Raw genomic sequence first — 21721 nt, forward strand, 5'->3', positions numbered from 1 at the left:
AAAAGAAAAAGAAAAAATCCCTACTTTTGACCCAACCTTATCATTTCCACATTGATTCCACTGCCCTCTCTGGGCCGAAGTAAAGCCACTGCAGCTGCACATCTTAATCTTATTTCTCCTCCGTCCTGCCTGTCATGTTTACTTGATGTTTCCCTCTCTCCTCTCTTCTGCAGGATGCATAGTTTCAAAGGGACCACAGAACAAATCAGAGGCCCATTCCTGAGCACCGACGGCCTGTCTCTCATTTCAGATGGAGATTGAAGGGCATGTCTACCCCTGGGGCGTCAGTGGGGATCAGGGGGCCTCAGTAGCACCCGCTGCTTGGGGGCCTCCATGTTTCCACTGCGTGGGAGCTGGACCGTGACACACACCAAACGTCAAGCCTACCGCAAGTGCCTCTGCTCCGCGATCTTCCGTCTGGTGCACACAGTCATTGGAAAAGCCCTGAAAGCTTTGCCTGCATCCCTTGTTAGCTCAAGGTCTTGTGTGAGTGGAGTGTGTGTTTTGGGTTTTGCAACCTTTGAAAAGATATGACAACAACGGGCTCTTGAGCAAGAGCCATTATGTGTTTGGCAGAGTGCAGGAGCTTGTGTTGCAGCGATGGAACTTGGATGCATCCCAGTGTTGTTTTGAGGTGCTTTGGGTTTGTTAGTCATAGCTTTCTGTAAAGTGTCTCCTAAGACACTCCTATTTAGAGATTGTTTTGTGTGCGATGACTCTGAAGTGGTGTCACGGGTCAGCTCCTCTGGCTTTCCTGGCGGAGGATGTGTGGATCTGTGAAAACAATGGGGCAAACCAAGATCAATTCCAGGCTGATACTGTATCTGTGCAAAGAAGTGGCTCCAATCTTCCTTCATGTCTGTCTCTAGCTCTGGTTTCTTTAGGCCTCCATTAAGCTCCCTCAGCTTTCACATGACACGGTGATACCCATCATAAGCTGCATGACAGCATATGGACCTGAGTGACATTTGATGTATGTGGCAGGAGTGAGTGCAGCTCCTCTTTGTGTCTCCCATTCATGTGGTGAGGGCAGGATTAAGACTTGATCCAATAGAGCAGGAGTGGAGAAGGAGCTCGGGTCAGATCTGCCTTGAATTAAGTCAGTGTTGCAGCAGGAATAATACAATCACCTCCCCCAAAACCCTGTAATACTACTGAGGGGTAACGTATGTGTGTTTGTGTGTGCGCTGAGCTTGGCCTGTGCCGAGGCTGTGACCAAACCGCAGGCTGGTGTCCTTTACAGGGAAAAGGGGTCTCCGCTGACGGTTCAAACACATCCCACGGCCCCAGCTTCAAACGGCTCCCAATCATCGCACCCACTTACAGCCAACGGCGCATGTCACTTAATGTGGACCACACTATTCATCAATTATGGTGAGCTCAGGGGCCATCCAACACCCGCACCACAACTACACAAGTAGTGAGTTGTCTTCTGTTCTGACTAAAGCCCCCACCCCGCCCCTTCTTAGACTCCTCAAAGCCCGTCTGCTGCAGGAGGTGTGCTGTAAGACCGCCAAGTGCTCAGACCTGTCACACTAGCAGAGCTCCAGATTTCCCACTTCTTTCATGCCATGTTATCTCACCACCAACTCCCTGCGCTCCTGTAGATCCTGGATCCTGCAGGTCACTTCAAACCCAATGATGGCTCTCCTACTCCTTTTCCTGATAGAACGGCCAACGTTGTCCATCCACACTCCTTTACTCACCCTACAGAACGCTAATCCAGGCGCCTGTAGGGAACACACCAGCTCGTGACCTTACCCTCCGACGCACTGTTTATCTGCTCCTTGGCAAGAGAACTGAGTCGAACTGGAACCATTTAATGTCATCCTGATTCTGACATGGCCATGGGGTATTAGTTAAGGCCAAATGCCTTTTTGGTTTTCAAGTGACAGAACTTATGTTAAGGTTGTAAGAGTGAAAATAAATGTGGTGACCATATTTAGGATTCCCTTTAAACAGACAGATGACGGCAGGGTGCACAAACCTGAACCAGACCTCACAATATTGTCTCACCCCTCTCACTCCTCCTCCTCTTCACGTCTTCTTCAGGAGAGGACTCAGAAAAAGTGGATGGAGGGCGCCCGCGGCACTGCGTAGCTCCACTTGAGTTGTATCTCTCCTATCCCCAACAGCAGTTCAGCTGCTGGTATCCGTTCTGTGTGTGTCCACTGGAGCTGTAACCTCGGCAGCTGTGTGCGATTTTGTTAACATGTTGTCTCGGGGCTTCTTTCCTGTTGCGCTCTTGTTTCTCTCAGTCCCGTCCCGACACCTTGTTCTGTGTGGTGGAGACGTGTTCTGGTCAGATTACGGATGCGAGCTGCTTTATGTCAGCTGCAGGGCTTAAGAATTTTTTAACTTACATTTTGTCTGTGACAAGGCAGATAATACACAGATACCTCTTCTTTCTGTGTTTGAACTTTAGTTTTCCTGTGAATAGGAATATTTTTGAATGAGCAGACTTTCGTTGTTCTGTGGCGATATATTATATTAGTGGTTTCTGGCCTTTAGCCAGTTGCCAGTATTAGTTCAAATAATTAGCAATAGACTTTGGATAAATATTGAAATACATGAAAGTCATGAATGAGGAGAAAAACCTAAACGTGATGGAGTGATTGGTGGCTAGTAGTCTAACTTAGCAGTTCAATTATATATTGAAAAATGACTGCAACAATTTCTGCTTTTTTTATAGTGATTAGTAACAGACTGATCCAGTTTAAACTCAAGTGAAATAATGGTGAAAATGATGATGTTGATAAATGGATGCTCATATTTTGGGGCTTTGGAGGGACAGCTGAATAATAAAAATGTTGGAAATCCCTGCTTTAAATTGTGCACTTCCAATAATACAAAGAGCAGATGATAAGCTTGTAAAAATACATTTAGTAAATATTAAATAAATAATAAAATTTAGCATTGGGTGTTAACAAATATATACAAATATATATATATGAAATTCTGGTTAATTTGTTTAATGAATCCTCAGAAGACACACACATACGCTCATACACATATATGGAAATACGCAAACACACAGTTGGATGGGGGAAGCATTGCTTCATAAACAATTGTAGCCACACACGCTCACGCTAGGAAAGAACATGAAAACAGCACTAATGGGAAAAAGATGAGAGGGCTCACAGTGAGCACACCCAGAGAGAGGAGGAGAGAGTCGGCTGTTGGACACCGCTGTCTCAGCCCGGCTGACACACACTCACACACGCACAGACACACAACCCTGGGGTCAGATGAAAAGTTTGCCACCCCTCAAATAGTTTGGTTGAATTTTGTACATTTGATTGATGGTGTATGTTTGTTATTTTCAACTGCTCATTTCTTGTGAAGCCTGTTTTTTTTTTTTTTTTTGAAGACGCTATCAGTTACTTTCCACGAAATATTACACAGACACTTTATATTATTATATCATTGCTATATGTGTAACTCTGCATTTTCTGGTGTCTTTCAGCTATAAATATTTTTATTTTAAAATAAGATGTGAATTGTGATTGAAAAAATAAATAAATAAAAAAAGTCCTTTGAAATTCAATATAACCAGAACCATATTTGTGACATTTATTGTCCTTCCATGATTTAAAAATGATGTTTGACTTGCTCATAAATTAATTCCAGGACTTTTGTCAGAACTTTTTAACTCTATGATTTGTAACCAGTGATTTATAGGGGGGTTCTATTTTTTTTTTTTTTTTGTATATATGTCTGTTTTTTTGTATTAGAAACTGTTTTTAGTTCATGCAAAATAGTTCTCTGTTTTCACTGCAATCATCTTCACATAAATCATTGTGATAAGAACTCATCAGTGAGTTTGAATACACAAATACTGAATAGTGGATGAAGAAATCCAGGTCAGTTAAAAAGATGTTTAACTGCTCTTTTTATTATCACAAAGAATTTTAAGCGTTCAATGATAAAGTGTGATGTTGGTGAAAACCAGCAGCGGGTGAAAGGCTTTGTGCTGTTGGGGAAAAAGTGTGTCATCTTGTTTATTTTCCCTTGGTTTGCTGTCTTTTCCAGCCCATAGGGTGCGATGATAACAAAAAAATATTGCGGTGTCCACGTCCCAGAGCAGACTGCCCCCGCTCCTCAGATCCAACCAGGGACCACAAGGCCCTTAGAACAACATTTTTGCTCTGAGGGAGAGGAGCAGCAGTTACAGCCTGTGTGTTAATGATGGCTCACTGGTGATTCCCTCACATGTTTATTCAGTTTTTGGCTTTGCTTACACATACACGCACAAATCAACTCTGCACCCCTTTTCCTTTTTCTCTCTGTCTCAGTAAGGTCTCATCTTCCAGAACTGATAGCAGCCTCCACCGCAGACACTCTGGCCTTCATTTGTGATCCTTTTGATCTTTTGTGTTTTGTCTTCCCCCACAAGTAAATTTCCCTTCAAAAAAACTCTCTTATTAATTTCTCCTTGTACAGCCAGCACTATCATTGCTCTATCACGGTGTGTGATGTGCATTCACCAGGACTGAATAATATTTGGACAGGTGTTCTTTCATATACATTAGCTTACAGGGGTCTGGCAGACTATTTCGTTGCAGCTTCATACAGCGAAAAAAGGGTAGGGTAACCTTGTGGTTGATTCCTTAAGCTGGTGCTGTACAACGCAGTCTATACTGTATGTGTAATCCCTAACAATAAAAAACTGTTTAGCACCAATTTTCCTTTACTTTTAAAACCTTCTTTTTCCCTGTTTCAGACAACTGAGGAGACCACATCTGGAAGACAGATGTCGTCCCAAAGCTTGTTCTCTGCCTTTGCCTCTCGCTCTCTCCCTTGAATTCACTGCTTCTCACTCACTCTCTCTTTCTCGCGTCTTTCCCTCCCTCCCTTCTCTTTTTGGGAAACATGAGAGCTGGGTTAATTCTCTCTCTCTCCCACCCCGGCCGGACCACCCACAATCGGAAACGCCTAGCTGTTCCTGAGGCAGAGCTGCCGGCAGTTTAGAGACAGAGGGAGAGAGTGAATGAGTGCGGGTGAGACAGAGAGATGTAAGGATGGGTTATGACTGACGGTTTTAGCAGAGCATCAATTACATCAATGTCAAAGCCATAACCTGCCATTGTGTTAGGTGGAGAGTCTTGGACGTCTGAGGCGGCTACTTTATGCTCAGCTGAGTTTTGGCAGCACAAATCCACAGCTTTTGTTCTTAGCTGCACAGCTATCAATAGCCTCTCACCTCACCCTCCAACAACACTGTGTTTCTTATAATCATGCATCTGAGAAAACACATGCCTTCATGGTAACAGTCTGCCTTCACAATCTGGTCATCTATAAATTGGACCATATAAATGGTCAACAACTGAATCATATGGATATGGAAATTAATCATTTCAATTTCAATGACCTCAATAAAAATAACAGTGAAATGTTCTTAAAGCAGCAGCTTTTATTTGCTTGATAAGCAGAAAATAAGTATTTCTCCGTTTACCGCAAGTTTTTAAACTTCTCCAATATAAAGGTCAATGTCTCCACCTTGTGGATGTTTCTTATAACTTGCCTCTGGGTGTTTCTTGAACTGTTTTTAACCATCTACAGCAGGCCCTGAATTAGTGTCCAACAGTTCTAAGGACTTTAATGCTTAATAAATAACTTATTATCTCTTTACAGATCATGGATAAGCCACTCACGAAAACAACGTGGGTGCCAGGTAGTAAAGACCATTTAACTGCTGAATATCCTCCAACACTTTGGCACAAAATTTTCAGAGCTATAAAGCCCTCCCCATTGACTCCATGTCAAAACGTCAAACATTACAGCAGAAATAAACAGTACAGGAGGTTTATAGCCTCAAACAACAAACGGTTTTGGTCTCTATAGCTAATGATCTCCTTCAGGACAACTTTACCAGGGGGTTATTTTTATCTAACTCACTCATTTAAACGTCATTGAGGCTTAAAGTCTGTTTAACTGAGGGCTGAGCCTCTTTGACAGGTGGGTGAGGTAAGCTTGGCTCCTTATCCAACTTTGAATTGACTGGAAGTTCAAAGGAGACAGGCACTGCCAACTTGGCGAAAGCAGAATAGCCCACACCAAGTTTGAAAACCACCCATTAGAAACCTGCGGATGACGTCCCTGAGGCTTTGCTGTCTAAATATACAGCCTATGAGCAGGCTGCAGAGGGCAGCTGTTGACACTGTATGAACCAGCAACAAAGACTAGACAAACAAAATGTAACAGAAAGTGAATTTTTGACTTTACATTCATTGGGTAGCCAGAAACATTACTCTGAATAAAATGCTAAGGCTGCCGAATGTTAAAATTACTAGTTCAAACTATTTGCTGACAGGTTACTGCTGCTCCCAAGTGGCCAAATAAAATCCATCATAGCATGTTTGAATATATTTGCATTCCAACACATAATAGATGGACTGTAGTGGAGGAGAATTTACTTAATCGTTTTACATTTATGCTTTGCCCAGTAACGGAGACAGTGGAGCCATTAAAATGAATTACGGAGCTCATTGAAATAACAGAGCATATTAACTAGCGGAAGATTATGCACCCACTAAAGGTATTTTTCAAAGCTAGTAACCTGAAGGTTGTTGTTAACTGGTTATTACTGATCCATAACACACAAACTGACAAAGGCATTAGATGCCTATTAGATATAGAGTGGCGAGCACTCGAAAACAGTAAATACTGCAGTGTAGTGGTCAAGCATAAACAATCTAAGTGGTAAAGTCGAGCTGGTCAGCCCAGAGCTTTGGAACGCACCGGATAGCTCCACACAGTCAGGTGATGTTAAGGTGCAAATTAATGAGTAAAACATTTATATGGGCTTATCTCTTATTTCGTTTTCTGTGTTTTTCTTCTCCCCACCTCAGTGGCCACTGATCCCACTGTGGCCCCAAACATTCCCCCGAGTGGCCCCCCCACAAACAAGCCCACTAGGGCTCCAAACAGAGCCTCCCTTCTCACCAGTGTTGACAGCCACTTCGCCCAGCCCATCAGCTTCTCCCACAGGCCCCACAGACAACAGGAAGCAGGGGACGAAGGTGAGATACTGGAAGGGGGGAAAAAAACATCTATATCCACATTTAGGACTCCTACGCTGCTCTCTGCCTCTTCCCGGACCGATTCCATTTCCTCCTCAGTAACATTTTCCTCTGGTTCTGAGTCAGTGGGAGCCACCTGGTCATTCAGCCGGTCTGCTCGTCTCTGCCTCACAATCTCAACCTGCCTCTCTCTCACTCTTTCCTCGGCTTCCTGGTACAGAGGGCAGCTCAGATGTTGTGCTTCATTATCTATCACAACCTGCTCGACCTTCTGCAGCAGCTCCTCGACAGCTTGGCTCTCCTCCGGTTCTCCACCACGCGTTTCCAGCGTGTGGTAGCGGCCGCCACATCTTTCCACCAACTCCTGAAGGTCTTTCCGCCATGTTTTGAGGTATTCATCAAGCGTCTCATCCTCTTCCAGCTCCTCTGTGTGGGTGAAGAGTACAATGGTGTTTTTGCTGACTGCAGAGGAGCCAAACAGCTTCATCAGGACAGCCAGCGCCTTGGCCTCTTCGTCAGCTGGCTGGTTCACTGGGATGCACAGCAGGAAGGCATGTGGCCCAGGGCTGGATAGGGCAATAAAGGAGGAGATGTGTTTTCTCCTCTCTTCTGGGTTGCAGTCTGAGTCAAACCAGGCTGGACTGGAGACTACCACCACCTACAGAGAGGGGGAAGAAGGCCAACTAAGGTTTTCTTAGTCTTCAAACTACTGCTAAAAACTGATTTGCTACTGTAACCAAAGAGAAGATAAGACAGGTAGGATTATAATTGAAGACAGTAAATGTGTGTATATGCAGATATGTGGTGCATCAATCATACATGGCTACTAATGTCCAATCCAATCCATATACAGAGAACGTTTAAAAACAACCAAGTTGACCAAAGTGCTTTACACAGACATAAGAATAACTAAAATCATCTTTAAGTTCAATATAAGAGCACATCAAATAAAAGCAATGAAATGAGTAACAAACAGTAAGAAAATTAAAGCTGAAATGTTTGGGTCTTAAAAGCCAAGGAATAAAAGTGTGTTTTAAGATGTGTTTTAAAAACAAAAGATCATTCAAAACTCATAAAAGGGCTGAATCTATGGTGCAAAATCATTCAAAACCAGACTGGAACACTTCAAGAATGTTGTGTTCATTTAAAAATGATTGTAATTGCAAAAAGACCACCTTTGCTAAAAAGTTTTGAGTTGGGGCGGTAGATAGAGTACCAGTGGGTCCAGATTTGGTTTTTAACTAGTGGCTGTATTACTACTTGTTTAAAATAAGAGGGGACGACATCAGAAGTCAGATTACTGTTTATGATCTCCTGAACAGTCATTCTGATTGTATCCCAAACCTCTTTAAAAAGACGAGGTGGGATGACATCAGTGGGACACGCAGATGGTTTCAGTTTGGTGACAACATCTGTGAGACAGGAGAGGGAAACTGGTACAAACTGGTAAAAAAAAAAAAACAGCAGAGGACTGTAAAGTAAGAGATGGGTCAGATGATAGGGAAAAAATATTGGATTGTATCGTGTCAACATTATTCAATACGAAGTGTAAAAACACTACACAGGCCCCGGGGGAAATTTCATAAAATGTGGATTTGAGTTATTACTTTAAGTAATATTACAGAGGTATTTACATTTTTCTCTTTTAGGGATTTGCTGGCCGTTTCTCCAGCTACCTTTAAGAATGTCAAAGGAAACCTGCAATTTATGTCATTTAAATTTGCGCTCAGCCCTCCTACAGGCCTGTCAGGCAGAGTGCGTTGTTTCATTAATCAATGGTTCTTGTTTACTCTTAGTGTGCATGCAGATATATGATTGCATGGGTGAAAAGTTAACAACCCACCAGTACATCACCAAAGTTTGTAAAATTGTAAAATTCTGTACTGTATCCTGATTGGTAGGCAGGGTGCTATTTGTGGTACAGTCTCCCAATCACACAGGAAGCACAACCTTACAAACCCTTCTTCATGGTCTTTTAAAACCAGAGATGGAGACCATGACTCATCAGGAAAATGTTTCCTGGGGCAATAAAGGATTTAAGAAGTATGGCCAGTTTTGCATAGCTTTCAACACAATCTGACTTATTTTTTAAAGTGGAGCCATCATTGCTATGCACATCGTGTATAGTCAAGGTTTGTGGAGCAGATCCAATCTTTCACACAGTTCACAAAGAGCATGTCGCCTACTGTCGACATGTGCCTGTGCTAATTTCAAATGTTTTACAGGGGATACATGCACGGTATTGAATGCAAATAGGAAAACAAAAGCCCACACATGCAGCATAATGACATCACCTGAAACAGCTGGTTCCAACTATTGTATAAAGGAAGGTTTACATTGGTACAATTATAGCTTCAGGAAATTCCAACGAGGAATTCAATCCTTTAATATGGTCTCAAAAGAGGGGCAAACAGGGAAGCATGTTTCTATTCTTAGAGTTACCACAGACAAACACACGTGTTGCCAAAACAACCATGGGTGAAATCTTAGTGATTATAACTTTAGTTTGGAAGTGATCCTGTGCCAGACTGCAGTTTATAAACTCGTTAATGTGTGCTATATGGCCACTTGCAGTTCAAATCCAGAAAAGGCCACAGTGTGCTATTGATGATGAGATTGCAAACTAGATGTCTCTTTCTAACTCTGGGTTTAGTGGCCTAATGCAACTGCAGGGTGGTTTGATGTGTGTATGTTAATCCCACCTGTCTGCCTGCCACCTCCCCCCGGTGTTTACTGCACTCCTGGGTGTCGGCCGCTCCTGCGCCCTGCTCGTAGTCTTGCAGGCCCAGGATGGTCCTGAAAGCTGGCCTCTTTCCTGCCCCGGTCCGGCCAAGCACCACCAGCCTGAGCTCTGCTTGGACAGAGAGGATAAACATCAAAACATGTTTCTCTGTTCCCGTAGTTCACATACAGCCCAACAGCATCGTCTAAACTCTGGCATCCCCCTCCAGCTGCTGGTAAAATTCTCGGCCGTTTCTCCCCAGACAGTCTCGGTGGGGTCTCATGAGGACGCAGCGCCCTTCGCAGCTGATTCTCCTCGTGTCAAAACCGTGATCGGGAGCCAAACACCCACCGACCCAGTACAGATGGATGATCGGACCTACCTGCGTCTGAAGCGCATGTTGCCATTTTTGCTCCTGATCGCTGCCGAGTTTGGTGTTGACTCAGGTCTGAAGCCACTTCCTGGTTCCTGCAGCGTGACTCACACCCGCCTCTGGTGAACGGACTCCTCCAGAGGTGAAATACAGCGGCATGGTTTCTCAACCTGAGGCCCGGGGACCGCGCACGGTCCGGTGTAAAACTCACATCGAGAGATCTGAACTTAATGCACATTTTAACAAACATTTGTACGTTTTAGATGATATTTTGGGACATTTTAACACACTGCAACGCTTATTTTATGGTTTGTGCTTCTCGTATGGGTGTAAAAACCACCAGAACATACTGAAGCACCTACATTGTTCATCATATGTACCATCATTAAGTGTGTTGGAACCATAGCATTTGCTAACTAGCGCCAGATTTAGGAGGCCTATAGCTAGGCACATCAAACAACACTGGAAGCTGCGTCATAGCTGAACAGATCATCTTTTAATGTTGCCGTTTATGACAGTGAATTGTTGGACCAGCTCCTGATTTAGACAAAGTTGCACCTGCATTTTCTATCACCTCTGAAAGTCTACAGTACAAAGTCTACATCCTGTATCCACAGTGAAATATCAAATCTATAAAACAGGAAGGTGTGACATTACTTTTTACATTGTACAAGAAACTGTGTTAAATATATTACCTTATGTTGATGATGCCCAAAAGAGAACAGCTTAAATGTTCCTGTACATTTTAGTAAAAAAAATAAAATAAAATAAAAATCCAATGTGAAGACATGTACAGGACAACAGCCACACAAACTTGGCGAAACAAAAGCACACTTTCATTCAGTACCAGCATACACCCATTATACACACTGTACAGTAACAGTAAAACTAAGCTCACATGCTAAGAAAGATTAGCCCATTCAGTAAAACGTTTCATTTTAAAAACATGACAGTTAGAAAATTAAGAGAACGAGCCTTTTAAAAAAATACACTTTAAAAACACGTTGACACTACAAATATCCAGGTTTTCAGATGCCAAACTGTGGCTTAAATTAAAGTCCAAGGTCACTTCCGTACAGGGACCATTTGAGTCAAATCTGCTGATTTTTGATGAGAACCACTCCAGACTGATTATCATCCTTTACTCACAGGCCAGGCATGATGTAGGCGATGTTGTCCAAAGTGTTTGACTGACAAAAAGAAAGAGCTTTGTTAGAGTGGTGGAATAGAGGTGCATATGATCAATGCCAAGCCTAAAGTTCCTAAATTCAGTGTCAGTGTTTCCTCTAGGTTCATTTAAGGATGGCAGGCCGTTGCTACATATCTCCACCTTCACAGCACAGCCTGGTGATGAGCACAAGGGTTGGGGGTCCTATTGGAGTTAATACGACATTAATTACTCGCGAGAGTATAGCTTTGAAAGTGGCATTACGTCAGGCACCCAGGCACCATGTCAGAGAATCAGAGGAGTGTCATCCTGGAAAATAGCGCAGCAACTTACCGGAGAACAGGTAGACTTATTAGCTTAAGATAACTCATCATGGATTTTCTAAGTTAAATAGACATTCACAAAGTATTGATGGCCAGCTAACATTATGTCACGTACCGGTAGTTTTAGTTAATTGGGCCCGGTGCCAAGTCAGTGACGCTAAGGTGGGTAAACTAATGGATAGCATGAAGTTAATATCTACACGCCTAGATGTATTAACTGCACACTGCATTTTCAGATGAATTGGGGATCACCTTGCAACATGTATACTGCTAAGCATCAACGGGCCACCTCTGGGAGAATTTCCCTTCAACAGAGCCTTAAAACGCTTCTATAAAAAGCCAAGAAAAATTCAGTGTTCTGAACCTGGGTGCAAATTCAGATTTTACAGCCCCATCAAGCTGTTAAAGAGATTATCATTTATTCCTATTAATTAATTTTATTGTTTGTTTTTTTTTTTACTTTTTGCATTCAGCCTTTATCTGACATTGTATTTGGCTGATGTGTATAGGTTGTAGTGGTTGTAAGAGAAAAGCCATTTTCAACTGGCCAACCAAGAAACAGATTGTAAAAGTTAAATCTTTGTTTACGCCGCCACGGCCCCCAGAAAGGGCCTGCCCCTGCTGCTGAAAAAAATCTTTGAGGAAACACTGAGTGTTATAACAATGAATAAGTTCTGCTTCGAAAACACCCAAAGTTATTATGTTAATACTGTACCAGGACGTTTCGAGGGCATCCGTTTAACTGTGGTATCTGTGCTGTTAGACAGGTCAGTGGCCCCAGTGCACACAAGATGGAGTCCAGAAGAACAGACAAACTTCCTGACACAGCAACCATCCCCTATCACAAAGAAACATCACACATGATTCACTTACTTCACATTTATCAATAATTTCATGAATAAAAACTGAAATGTGGTACACAAATTTTGAAAAATAGATATATTTCCTCATTTCACAATCTAATCTTTTCTGCTACCCTTCTATTTTAATAACTGGATAGTGAATATAAAGCAAAAAAAAAAAACGACAACAAACTCACTGCATGCAGCACATGTACAATTCGTGTGCACTCATGTTTGAGGACACTTACCTCTGTTTCTTGTAGTCGATGCCCAATCAGTGACAGGGACTCTCCTAGTAGTTGAAGGTGAGCTGCTGCATCAATAGGATCAACATCTGGGACTCGTGCAGGAGACAAAGACACAGTGCCAGGAGCTCTGTTTGGTGACACCATCCCTGTTCCTGTTGCTGCAACTTTAATGACGAAAGATCATTTAAAAACAGCAATCAGATCCATCAGTGCAGGAGTAGGAGCTGAGAAGAGTGAGATGATGATTTTTTTCTTATTAAATCTCTTAAGGGTTAAAAATACCTTTGCTTTTGCTCTCTGTGGAGCTCTTGTGTTTGATTGTTGTGGCCTCAGCTTTGTTCTGTTTGTGCTGCAGATACTGAGCTTTCTGCCTCCAAACCTGAACAGAACACACAGAAAGCACAGGATGTTTGGCACATCACCACAACTGCCATTAACTGGGTATTTCCAAAGTCTTCTCCTCTATGGATTACAAATAAGGAAAATACTCACTAGTTTGTCCTTTTCAGGCATTGCCTTCCATACTTCTGCCAACTTTTTACTTAGCTCACCAAAGACTGGAGGCAGAGACAAATGTTACGGTAAAATTGCTTCTTTCAATAATATTCCATTGCACTTTGCCAACACCTGCAACACTCAATATTTTACTCACCTAGTCCAGGCTGTTCTGCATTTATGTTGACCCTGTACTCCTTGCAAAACACCTGATATGCTGTTGTGTTTTTCTTCTTGGGCTAAATGACAAAGGAGAAACAATAACATGAGGGGGAAAAAAGAAGCACCACAGTTGCATGAGTGTTGTTGATGAATTACTTGGTATGTCAGACCAAGTTTCAGATTTCGCAGCCTGATGTGAGGTCAGGTTATTTATTAACCTTATCTTTATCTTTCTCATGCTTCTCTCGATCTTTCTCCTCTTTCTTCTTCTTCTTTTCTGTCATTCCATCACTGCCTTGATGGTGGTGAGTAGGGATGGGTGTGCCCATGGCATACATAGGACCAACAGCACTGTGAGTGACAGTAGGATGGGCGTGGCTGTGGGTCCTCGATGAGTCTCAATGAGACAAAGATAAAGCAAGTGTTATGACATGAGTAGGGGGTAAAGATAAGATTAGTCACTCTGGCTTGTGGGAAGAAAAGGAAAAACTTTTTAAAATACTGCACAGATGCAAAAACAAAGCTTAAATTTCTGTCTTTTTCCCAAAACTCCTTTCTCCTTCATTGGATGAATAATGTAAATTGTTATTACATTATTCATCTTAACTTGGCCCAGATAACTAATAGCGTTGCAATAAAACTTGCAACCCTCAAGGGACTTGCTGGTATCAGATATTCAGCCTACATCTACATGGCCAAAAATATTGCTGTAGTCATGTTATCATAATATGTATCAGAGCTTCCTAAAATACTATAATTAGTGTCAAATTAGTTAATTATTGTTAGTATAGTAAATACAGTAAAATGACTTCCCATCCTGTTTGTCCCAGATCCTCTCCACACTCAACAAACCTTGCACATGCATTCATGTTTTCAGTAAGATATTATTTATCTATGACTGTTTTTCATTATTTCAAACAAGGTGAAATGTTTCTGAAAAGGCATGAATATACAAAGCCTTTTAGAAGCCTCTCACACTTCCTGCCCTCAGCTTGACAACTTACAAATGGTAGCTACAGTTAAGTTACACCATGATGATGGCCCTCTCTGGCTAATGGGAAATGACCATATCAGAAATGTATAAACTCACCTCCGAATCCTTTGCTGTGCTTCTTGTCCTTCCCACTTTTTTCTTTATCTCTGTCTTTCTCCTTGTCCTTTTTCTTCTTGCTTTTCTTGCTCTTCTTCTTCTTCTTTGACATGTGTGTGTAGGAATCATCTATAACTAGCTCGCCTGCCTCCAGCTCACCCCCGGATGAAGAACTATCATCACCCATAGCTCCTCCATAATGACCTGTTTAATAGACAGCAACACAGAAAACGTGTTAATAATAAAAATGTTTCAATTATCAATTACTAGCAGAAAGTCATCTTATTCATAGACTTTCTCTCACTTACAAATTTTACCCCAAGTATACCCACTGTATTTGAATGAAACTGTTAATGAATAAAAGATTATTACTGTATCCCCTGGCACATCATTAAGGTTTCTTACCCTCCACCTCCACCTCCTTGCCCACCACAGGCAGTGGATCTCGACTCTGCTGTAGCTTCTTTTTGGGTGACTTTGAGAGATGAATCCTGTCTTTCTCTTTGTCTTTCTTCACACCTCCTTTGGACTGGTGTGGTGTGAATGGGAAATTCTCTCCTTCTTCTTTCTCTGGCGACATGATGAGCTTCATCTTCAGCCCATCGGCCTCCCGTAATGTCAAAGGCTCTTCTTTGGGCGCTCCACCGTGGAACAGAGATGACTTTGAGGAAGAGGAGGAGTGCTTCTTGGAGGAGGATGATGAGGAAGACACAGGGCGGGGGTGGGAGATGGAGTGGCTCCCTTTGCTTCCACTGCCGCTGCTGCCCTCACGTTTACGGTCCTTGGAGGAGTGTGAGGAGAAGGAGGGGTATGAAGGTTTTTTGTGTAAGTGTGGGCTGGGGTCCGAACCTGTGGCCAGAGGAGAAGTGATGGCCTGGAGGAGGCCCATTGCTGTATCTGTTGGGTGGGAAGATGATGGGGAAGAGAGAGGTGGGGAACGGTCTGCAGACTTGTGCTTTTTCTTGTGGGGAGGTGGGCCTGTACCATCGTGTTCTTGCACAGGGAAGAGAAAGGACCATTTAAAAAAAATGCATGGTTTATTTTTGTGAATATAAAGATTATCATAATATATTAACATCTCACCTCTGTAATAGTAGTCATCACTATGTTTCTTCTTCTTTTTGTGTGAGTCACTTCCCAGCATGAAAAGTTCTGAATCCTGATCCAAAATAACATCATTACTTTCTATTGACCAATTCAGACACATTGTTCAAAATAATAAAATATCTGATGGCACTATCATTAAAAAGATTTTGTGATATTAAACTAAATGAAATTCAAATAATTTAAAAGGTAACTTACCTTTGGCCGTTTCTTAGAAGACTTTCGCACCTGTGCGGCAATCTCCTCCTCTTCTCTGAGCAGATCTTTGTATGACCTCCTCTTCTCTCTTTGGCTGCGACCAGCTACAAGGCCTCTGTCTCCATCCATCCCTACATCTAATGTAAAATAAGTCCACATTATAATTCTTAACTCTAGCTTCTCTAGATGTGCAGCTCTTTATGCAAACTGTTATTAAAGTAAGAGGACCATGCTGTCGCATCTCTGACTGCACAAAAGCGCTTTTGTTTAAATGCTTAAATAATTGGAACCCTGTAAAACTACAATATGCCATTACCCATTCCTCCTTTGCTTTTGATCTCCTCAAATGCCATGGTTGGTCTCCTTTGTCGTTTACTTGTTACAGGATGTCACTGGCAACATGAAGGCAGGATGGCCTGTTCAGTAAACACCTGGGGGGGAGCAATACCGTATTATCACATTAGTAATAATAGGATCAATTATGTCCCCCCAACCCCCAAAAAACAAACAAAAAAAGGCCAGCAGATTGACGTAACAAATCAGAAAACATTGCCCTCTGACTTAATTTCTTCCATCTGGTTACTTTAGCAAGACATCAATAAGGGCAACACCTGCATGGGCATGCGGTTGCGCCAAGTATTCCTGGTTAATACTACACTGAGCGGTCCAACACTGGAGAACTTGGGGAAAAATACGATTTACGTAATATTACCTTATTGGTTAAATTTATCACCTACAAAACTGTACAAAATTCCAGCTAAACAAATTCCCGCCTACTTTTGTAAAGCTACACAAACACACCCCCTCGCCATTCACTTGGACTCCTTAGCTCCCCATCTCCAGCAACTCCGGCTTTCGATCTGTCCCACCGAGTTTGACCACAGCTGGCCGGCGAAGGTAGCTGAGGAAAGCCCGAGGCTTTCGCCTACCGCTAGGCCGCGGTCGCATCAAGTGGACAAAAACACCGCGGCTGACATGCATTCAACTCTGTTTATAGCTTCGTCTTCTCTGAGATGATAGCGTGTGTAGTTTACAAGCACTAAAAGGTGAGGAAATAACGTGTTTATTAAATCTTACTACCTTAACAAGATCTCCAATTTACGCGGGTCCGGTCGCCATCTTTTATTATCGGCGAAACAATACGTGTCTGTGTAGGGGAGGGGCTTGGTTCATGCAGCCAATCAGCGTGTAGCTCTATTAGCAGTACATCACAAGTTTTTATTATAAACAGAAGCCTTAGACAGGTTTTCACAAATATAGCCAAATATATCGATTTATTGATTTACATCCATCCACAACAGTCAAATCAAACTTTACACCACAGTTGACACACAATATAAGAGAAAGGCAGTGTGATCCAAAGACATTGCTGATAAGAAATAAAAAATTAAAACTGTGAAATAATTTCATGAGAAATGCATCTCATAATGACCGCACGGCTTGGCTATCAATGACAGTCAACAAGAGAAGATATCAGCACAGAGATGCAAGTGAGTGACTCACCCTCACCCACACACACACCCTGCATTGGTCTGGGCTAGCTTCTTTTCCAATAAACTTCCTGTTCTACATGTATTTTGCACTTTGGGGTTTCTTTTTTCTTTCCTCTTAAAAGCTGAGTTTTGATACGGTTTTTGTTTGTAAAATCAATGATTATCGACAACACAATAGCATTGGCCTCAGAAATAATGATAATTTCATTAGCATTGTTAGAATATCAGTCAGCAACAAGAACACAATCAAAACCTCAGATATGTACATGTAAAATGCTAATAAAATGATCAATCTTATCTTGGTTTGAATAAGGTGTTCAAAAGTTGCACTGAAGTCATATTTTGTTAGAGTACGAGCAGAAAACCAGGTTACCATGGTTCTGTCTGGTGAAGGCTAGTGCTGCAGGGATGTTCCTTAAAGAAGCAGGACTTCATCTCTCAAAATTCTTTATCTTCTACCTATCCCCCAAATTCTGTTTCTGTAGGCTGAGTGATGTAAAACTGGCCAATAAATCAGTCACCTCATCCACCTGAAAAAAATTACAAAACATGTACACATAAGCTAAAAAAATACAGTCATAATTCATCATCAGTACAACTCACTTTACTTGCACCCTAAATCTCATCTTTTATCCATGTGAATATGAATGCGTCCGTCTCACCTGCTCTTTGGTGCGTGTGTGCTGCAGCTGTGTCGAAATGTGCTCCAGTCGCTCCTTAGCTTCACTCTGACCCATTAAATTCAGGTATTCTCTCAGCATTTGAATAATCTGTGAAGGGAAGTCAGACAGAAACCATGACGAAAATATAGATTTCTGACTCATTACACCAGCTAAGTGGAATGCATTCCTTACCTGTGTGACTTCCCCTCTCAGGGTTTCTAAACTCCGTGAATCTCCCTCCTGCAGAATGTTGAGCTTAGAGCGGGCTAAATGCAGCGGGGTCCTGCCTGCTCGGTCAAGGGCATCGACCCGGGCTCCTTTACAGAAATAGTTGCACATGATTAGTCAACTGTTTCCATGGACGCATCATTCTATTTATAATACATTCAAGTTTACGGATTGAATGTATTGTTAGAAATCTAACATCACACAAAACATTTTAGGACAGTCGCTATTTTGAATATGTATGCATTTTAATAATGACAGGGCAGCAGCAGTAATTACAACAACAGAGCTTTATTTAAATGTGGTGTTACATATAACTTCTGCTTTTAATAACTTTTTTTGTAAGGGGCCAGTGTATAAACACAGTTAGGTGGGCATGATCTAAATATACCCAATGATACAAAAAATATTGTTTCGATTGGCTGGTCAAGTGGTAATTAGATGATCACTCAGAATGTCAAAATATATTATTTATTTCGGTGCTCATGGTAGCTTTTTTTAATATACAAGAAACTGGTGAAAAAAGTAAATAGTTTGGCTTTAATTATAGTTATTCATTTACCATAAAACGAAAGGTAAAAGGGGCCATTTGGATTTTTTTTACCATAAGCAGAGCTAAGGATTCACGAGCCAGTTTCATATTACTTATTGTTTTTGTATACTGAACACAACATTGACCAAATGCACATTATTTCAATGCTTAATAGTTTCCATGCACAGACATAAGTACAGCAAGATGCCAGAAAAGATGAGGTAGGAAAAGACTGCATTAGAAAGGGCACTTGAAATTGAAAAAAGAATTGATTGATGAATGTTTTGTTTGCATTTAATGAATGGCTTTAGTGTTATGTAATTGTTTGCTGAGCGCTGCGACTATCACCTCCACCTTGTTCATAATTTTCCCATATCACAAGATTTTAGAGTGCATTGTTGTACATGACCAATAACATGTATTACCATTTGTTTGATTACTCATATTACTCACTTAAGTATGTGTGTTAAAACTGCTGAATGCAAAGAGGCTGAAATTCTAAGACTGTTCAGAAAACATGCAAAACATGCAATAACATTTTTTGGCAACCTGAGTAATTGTAAAACTTTATATAATGTTTTGGAAAAGTAAATGTTCGATTCATAAACTTCTAATTTTAAATCACAATAAAACAAGCCAATAAATTAATATGTTGTATTACTGCAATTAACACATTTGGCAAGTCTTAAAATATAACAACAAGAAGTCAAGAATTGTTAAAGAGAACCCCTTTATACTTCATACCTTATGCATGCTCCTTAATAATATCAGTCACTTTATCAAATATTTTCCCTTATAAAAGATGTTCAAACATACTTAGGTTTATAAATTTATAATTTGTACACACAGAACTTAACATTTCAATAGTGGACTCACCTCCTCTTAGTAATGTGGTGATTACAGGCACGTGATTAGTACAGGCCGCTGCAGAAACATGTTGAAATTGACACAACATACATAAAGAAAGCTGCTTTAAACCACTTGTTGCATGCAGAAGCATCAAAAAAAATGTGTTTAATGTTATTCTACCGTTTCATCTATACATAACAGGTGTGAACCTGTGACTGCAGTTTTGTGCAAGAGTGAAACCAAACTCATATGTATTGTTGGCAGTGCCAAGTTTTATACAGCAGGACAATTGTTTCCTCTTACCTAGGTGGAGGGGGGTATTTCCCAGACTGTCTCGCTGGTTGGGGTCAGCGCCGTGGCTCAGCAATAATTGCACTATAGAAATGAGAAAGAAATTTGGAAAAAAACAAACAAACAAACAAACAAAAAAAAAAAACAGACAACTTGGATAGATAAATGCTGAATTCATTTGGTTGCCAAATTTATAGATTAAGCTTCAAAACAGCACAGTTGTTCAGTGTATTGCTAAAGGATGCTACAGCAGGGGGGGCTGGCAACACTTTTCCCAACTGTCCTGCTCCATAAATGGGATTTCCTTTCTTGCTGTAATTGCATCTTATCGCCATCACCAACCTACCAATGCTCTCATTGCCGTTGCAGGATGAGAAATGGAGAGCTGTCCTTCCCTTGTCGTCTGCTGCACAGGGGTCTATGTCATCTTGCAGGAGCTTTCGAACTGGGAAGCACAACTTAGTTAGAAAACGCCATCCTCCTCTTAGATTACTAGAAAGGTGTTGTGCAGCATCTCCTCACTGCTCGTACCTGTGTCTATGTCATTGCTGTTTGCTGCTTCCCTCAGTCTTTTCACAGCTGTGAAGATAAGAATCCAAAGTGAGAGGTGTGTAAATGTGACTTTATGATGGGATGGAGAGAACAAAACTGCAGCAAACACACACACCAGCTTTACACCGTGAAGGGGGTGGCAGCAAATAAAAACGACTGTATCCTCTTCATGAGTGTAACATTGTCCTTGACGAGAAAATGATGATATAGGTGTTTGGAGGTTGGACTAGATATCTGCTGCGATTGTATCTAATGTGCTTTATCCTAAATACCATGTTCTTCGCCGTCAGACAGTTTAGCAGTTTATCAGTGATTACTTCCACCTGTTTGGTTAGAATTTGGAGATAAAACTTGCAGATTTGGCAACCACCTCGCAGTCTACACACACACACACAGGCATTTACTCCACAGCTAAACTGTCCCTCACCGTAAATATCTTTACCGATGGGACCCTGGTTCCTCGCGGCTCTGTGGTGTCGCCTGGCCCGGCTGCCCGTCATCTTCCCCAGTCTGCTCGACACGCCGCCGGCGGCTCCGAACTCCGCTCGCCCCGGCTCCCACAACAAGTGCAGGTAACGGAGCTCCTTGTCGTCTCTCTGTCCGACTCGACCCAGTACCACTTTCCCTTCGCCTATACTACTTATCCCGAAACCGACTGGCGCACCGCCGCCGCCGTCGTCGTCCATCCCCTCCACGCTACCGCGCTGCTCTCGGTCCACCGCCGCTTCCCGGGTCTCATCTCCGGCTCCGGGCTCCACCATGTACTCCCCCTCGGAGCTGGAGCGATCATTGTCTGAGGGTGCTGCAACGATAGGGCTCCACCCGTCCATACTTTACCGTGACATACGGAGGCTGTGTTTGTACAGCAGCCGCTACAAACGGTCCGAAAAGGAAATCAAGCCCGTCAGAAATATTAGGAGTCAACTTTGGCCGCGGCTTCTCCTGCGTCAGCACCGTCAGGGGCCATTGCACGACGCGTCAGCGCAGACACTCCTTCATTCAATTTTTTTTCCTCTAATTTTTAAATATTCAAATAGAAGATTTTTCTTCACACTGCCAAAATGTCCCCTATTTCACGTTTTCCACTTCATCTCGTATCGGTAGTAAAAAACTCGTCCATTGTGCAGTCAACAGTTCCAGCGCACGGACAGCCAATCAGATTCTCTGTTATTCATTTGTTACGGTCCAATAGGATCAGCCCGGCCAACAAGCCAATCAAAGCGTCCTCCTGCTGCGCGCATGGGCTTCGCGTATGAAAGGTCATAAAAATGATATTACGATAATAATAATAAAAAAAAAAAAGGAAAAACGTTTTATTTTATTTTGAATGTCTCTTTAATCTGGTACCATCATGTAAAATGTGTAATGCA

The 21721-nt window shown here is 42.0% G+C and overlaps 3 protein-coding genes across 3 annotated transcripts; all 3 read right to left on the reverse strand.

Annotated features, from left to right (window-relative positions):
• Positions 1 to 3349: 3349 nt before the first annotated feature.
• On the reverse strand, positions 3350 to 10223 carry LOC115047843 (GTPase IMAP family member 7). Its single transcript, XM_029509042.1, has 3 exons — positions 10127 to 10223; positions 9725 to 9873; positions 3350 to 7680 (listed from the first exon to the last, which is right to left on the reverse strand). The coding sequence occupies exons 1-3, from the start codon at positions 10149 to 10151 to the stop codon at positions 6814 to 6816; spliced, it is 1041 nt and encodes a 346-aa protein (XP_029364902.1). The 5' UTR covers positions 10152 to 10223; the 3' UTR covers positions 3350 to 6813.
• A 368-nt stretch (positions 10224 to 10591) lies between these two features.
• On the reverse strand, positions 10592 to 16881 carry hmgxb4a (HMG box domain containing 4a). The gene is made up of 13 exons (XM_029509032.1): positions 16828 to 16881; positions 16064 to 16178; positions 15748 to 15884; positions 15529 to 15604; positions 14851 to 15438; positions 14446 to 14649; positions 13574 to 13752; positions 13351 to 13432; positions 13191 to 13255; positions 12981 to 13077; positions 12699 to 12862; positions 12324 to 12446; positions 10592 to 11307 (listed from the first exon to the last, which is right to left on the reverse strand). The coding sequence occupies exons 2-13, from the start codon at positions 16098 to 16100 to the stop codon at positions 11263 to 11265; spliced, it is 1797 nt and encodes a 598-aa protein (XP_029364892.1). The 5' UTR covers positions 16101 to 16178; positions 16828 to 16881; the 3' UTR covers positions 10592 to 11262.
• Positions 16882 to 16998: 117 nt separating this feature from the next.
• On the reverse strand, positions 16999 to 21482 carry ankrd54 (ankyrin repeat domain 54). The gene is made up of 8 exons (XM_029509043.1): positions 20779 to 21482; positions 20331 to 20378; positions 20146 to 20244; positions 19812 to 19883; positions 19536 to 19583; positions 18095 to 18219; positions 17903 to 18010; positions 16999 to 17770 (listed from the first exon to the last, which is right to left on the reverse strand). Exons 1-8 carry the CDS (start codon positions 21179 to 21181, stop codon positions 17696 to 17698), a joined length of 978 nt encoding a protein of 325 aa, XP_029364903.1. The 5' UTR covers positions 21182 to 21482; the 3' UTR covers positions 16999 to 17695.
• Positions 21483 to 21721: the final 239 nt, after the last annotated feature.

This window comes from Echeneis naucrates, chromosome 8, assembly GCF_900963305.1.
Source record: "Echeneis naucrates chromosome 8, fEcheNa1.1, whole genome shotgun sequence".
Lineage (NCBI taxonomy): Eukaryota > Metazoa > Chordata > Actinopteri > Carangiformes > Echeneidae > Echeneis > Echeneis naucrates.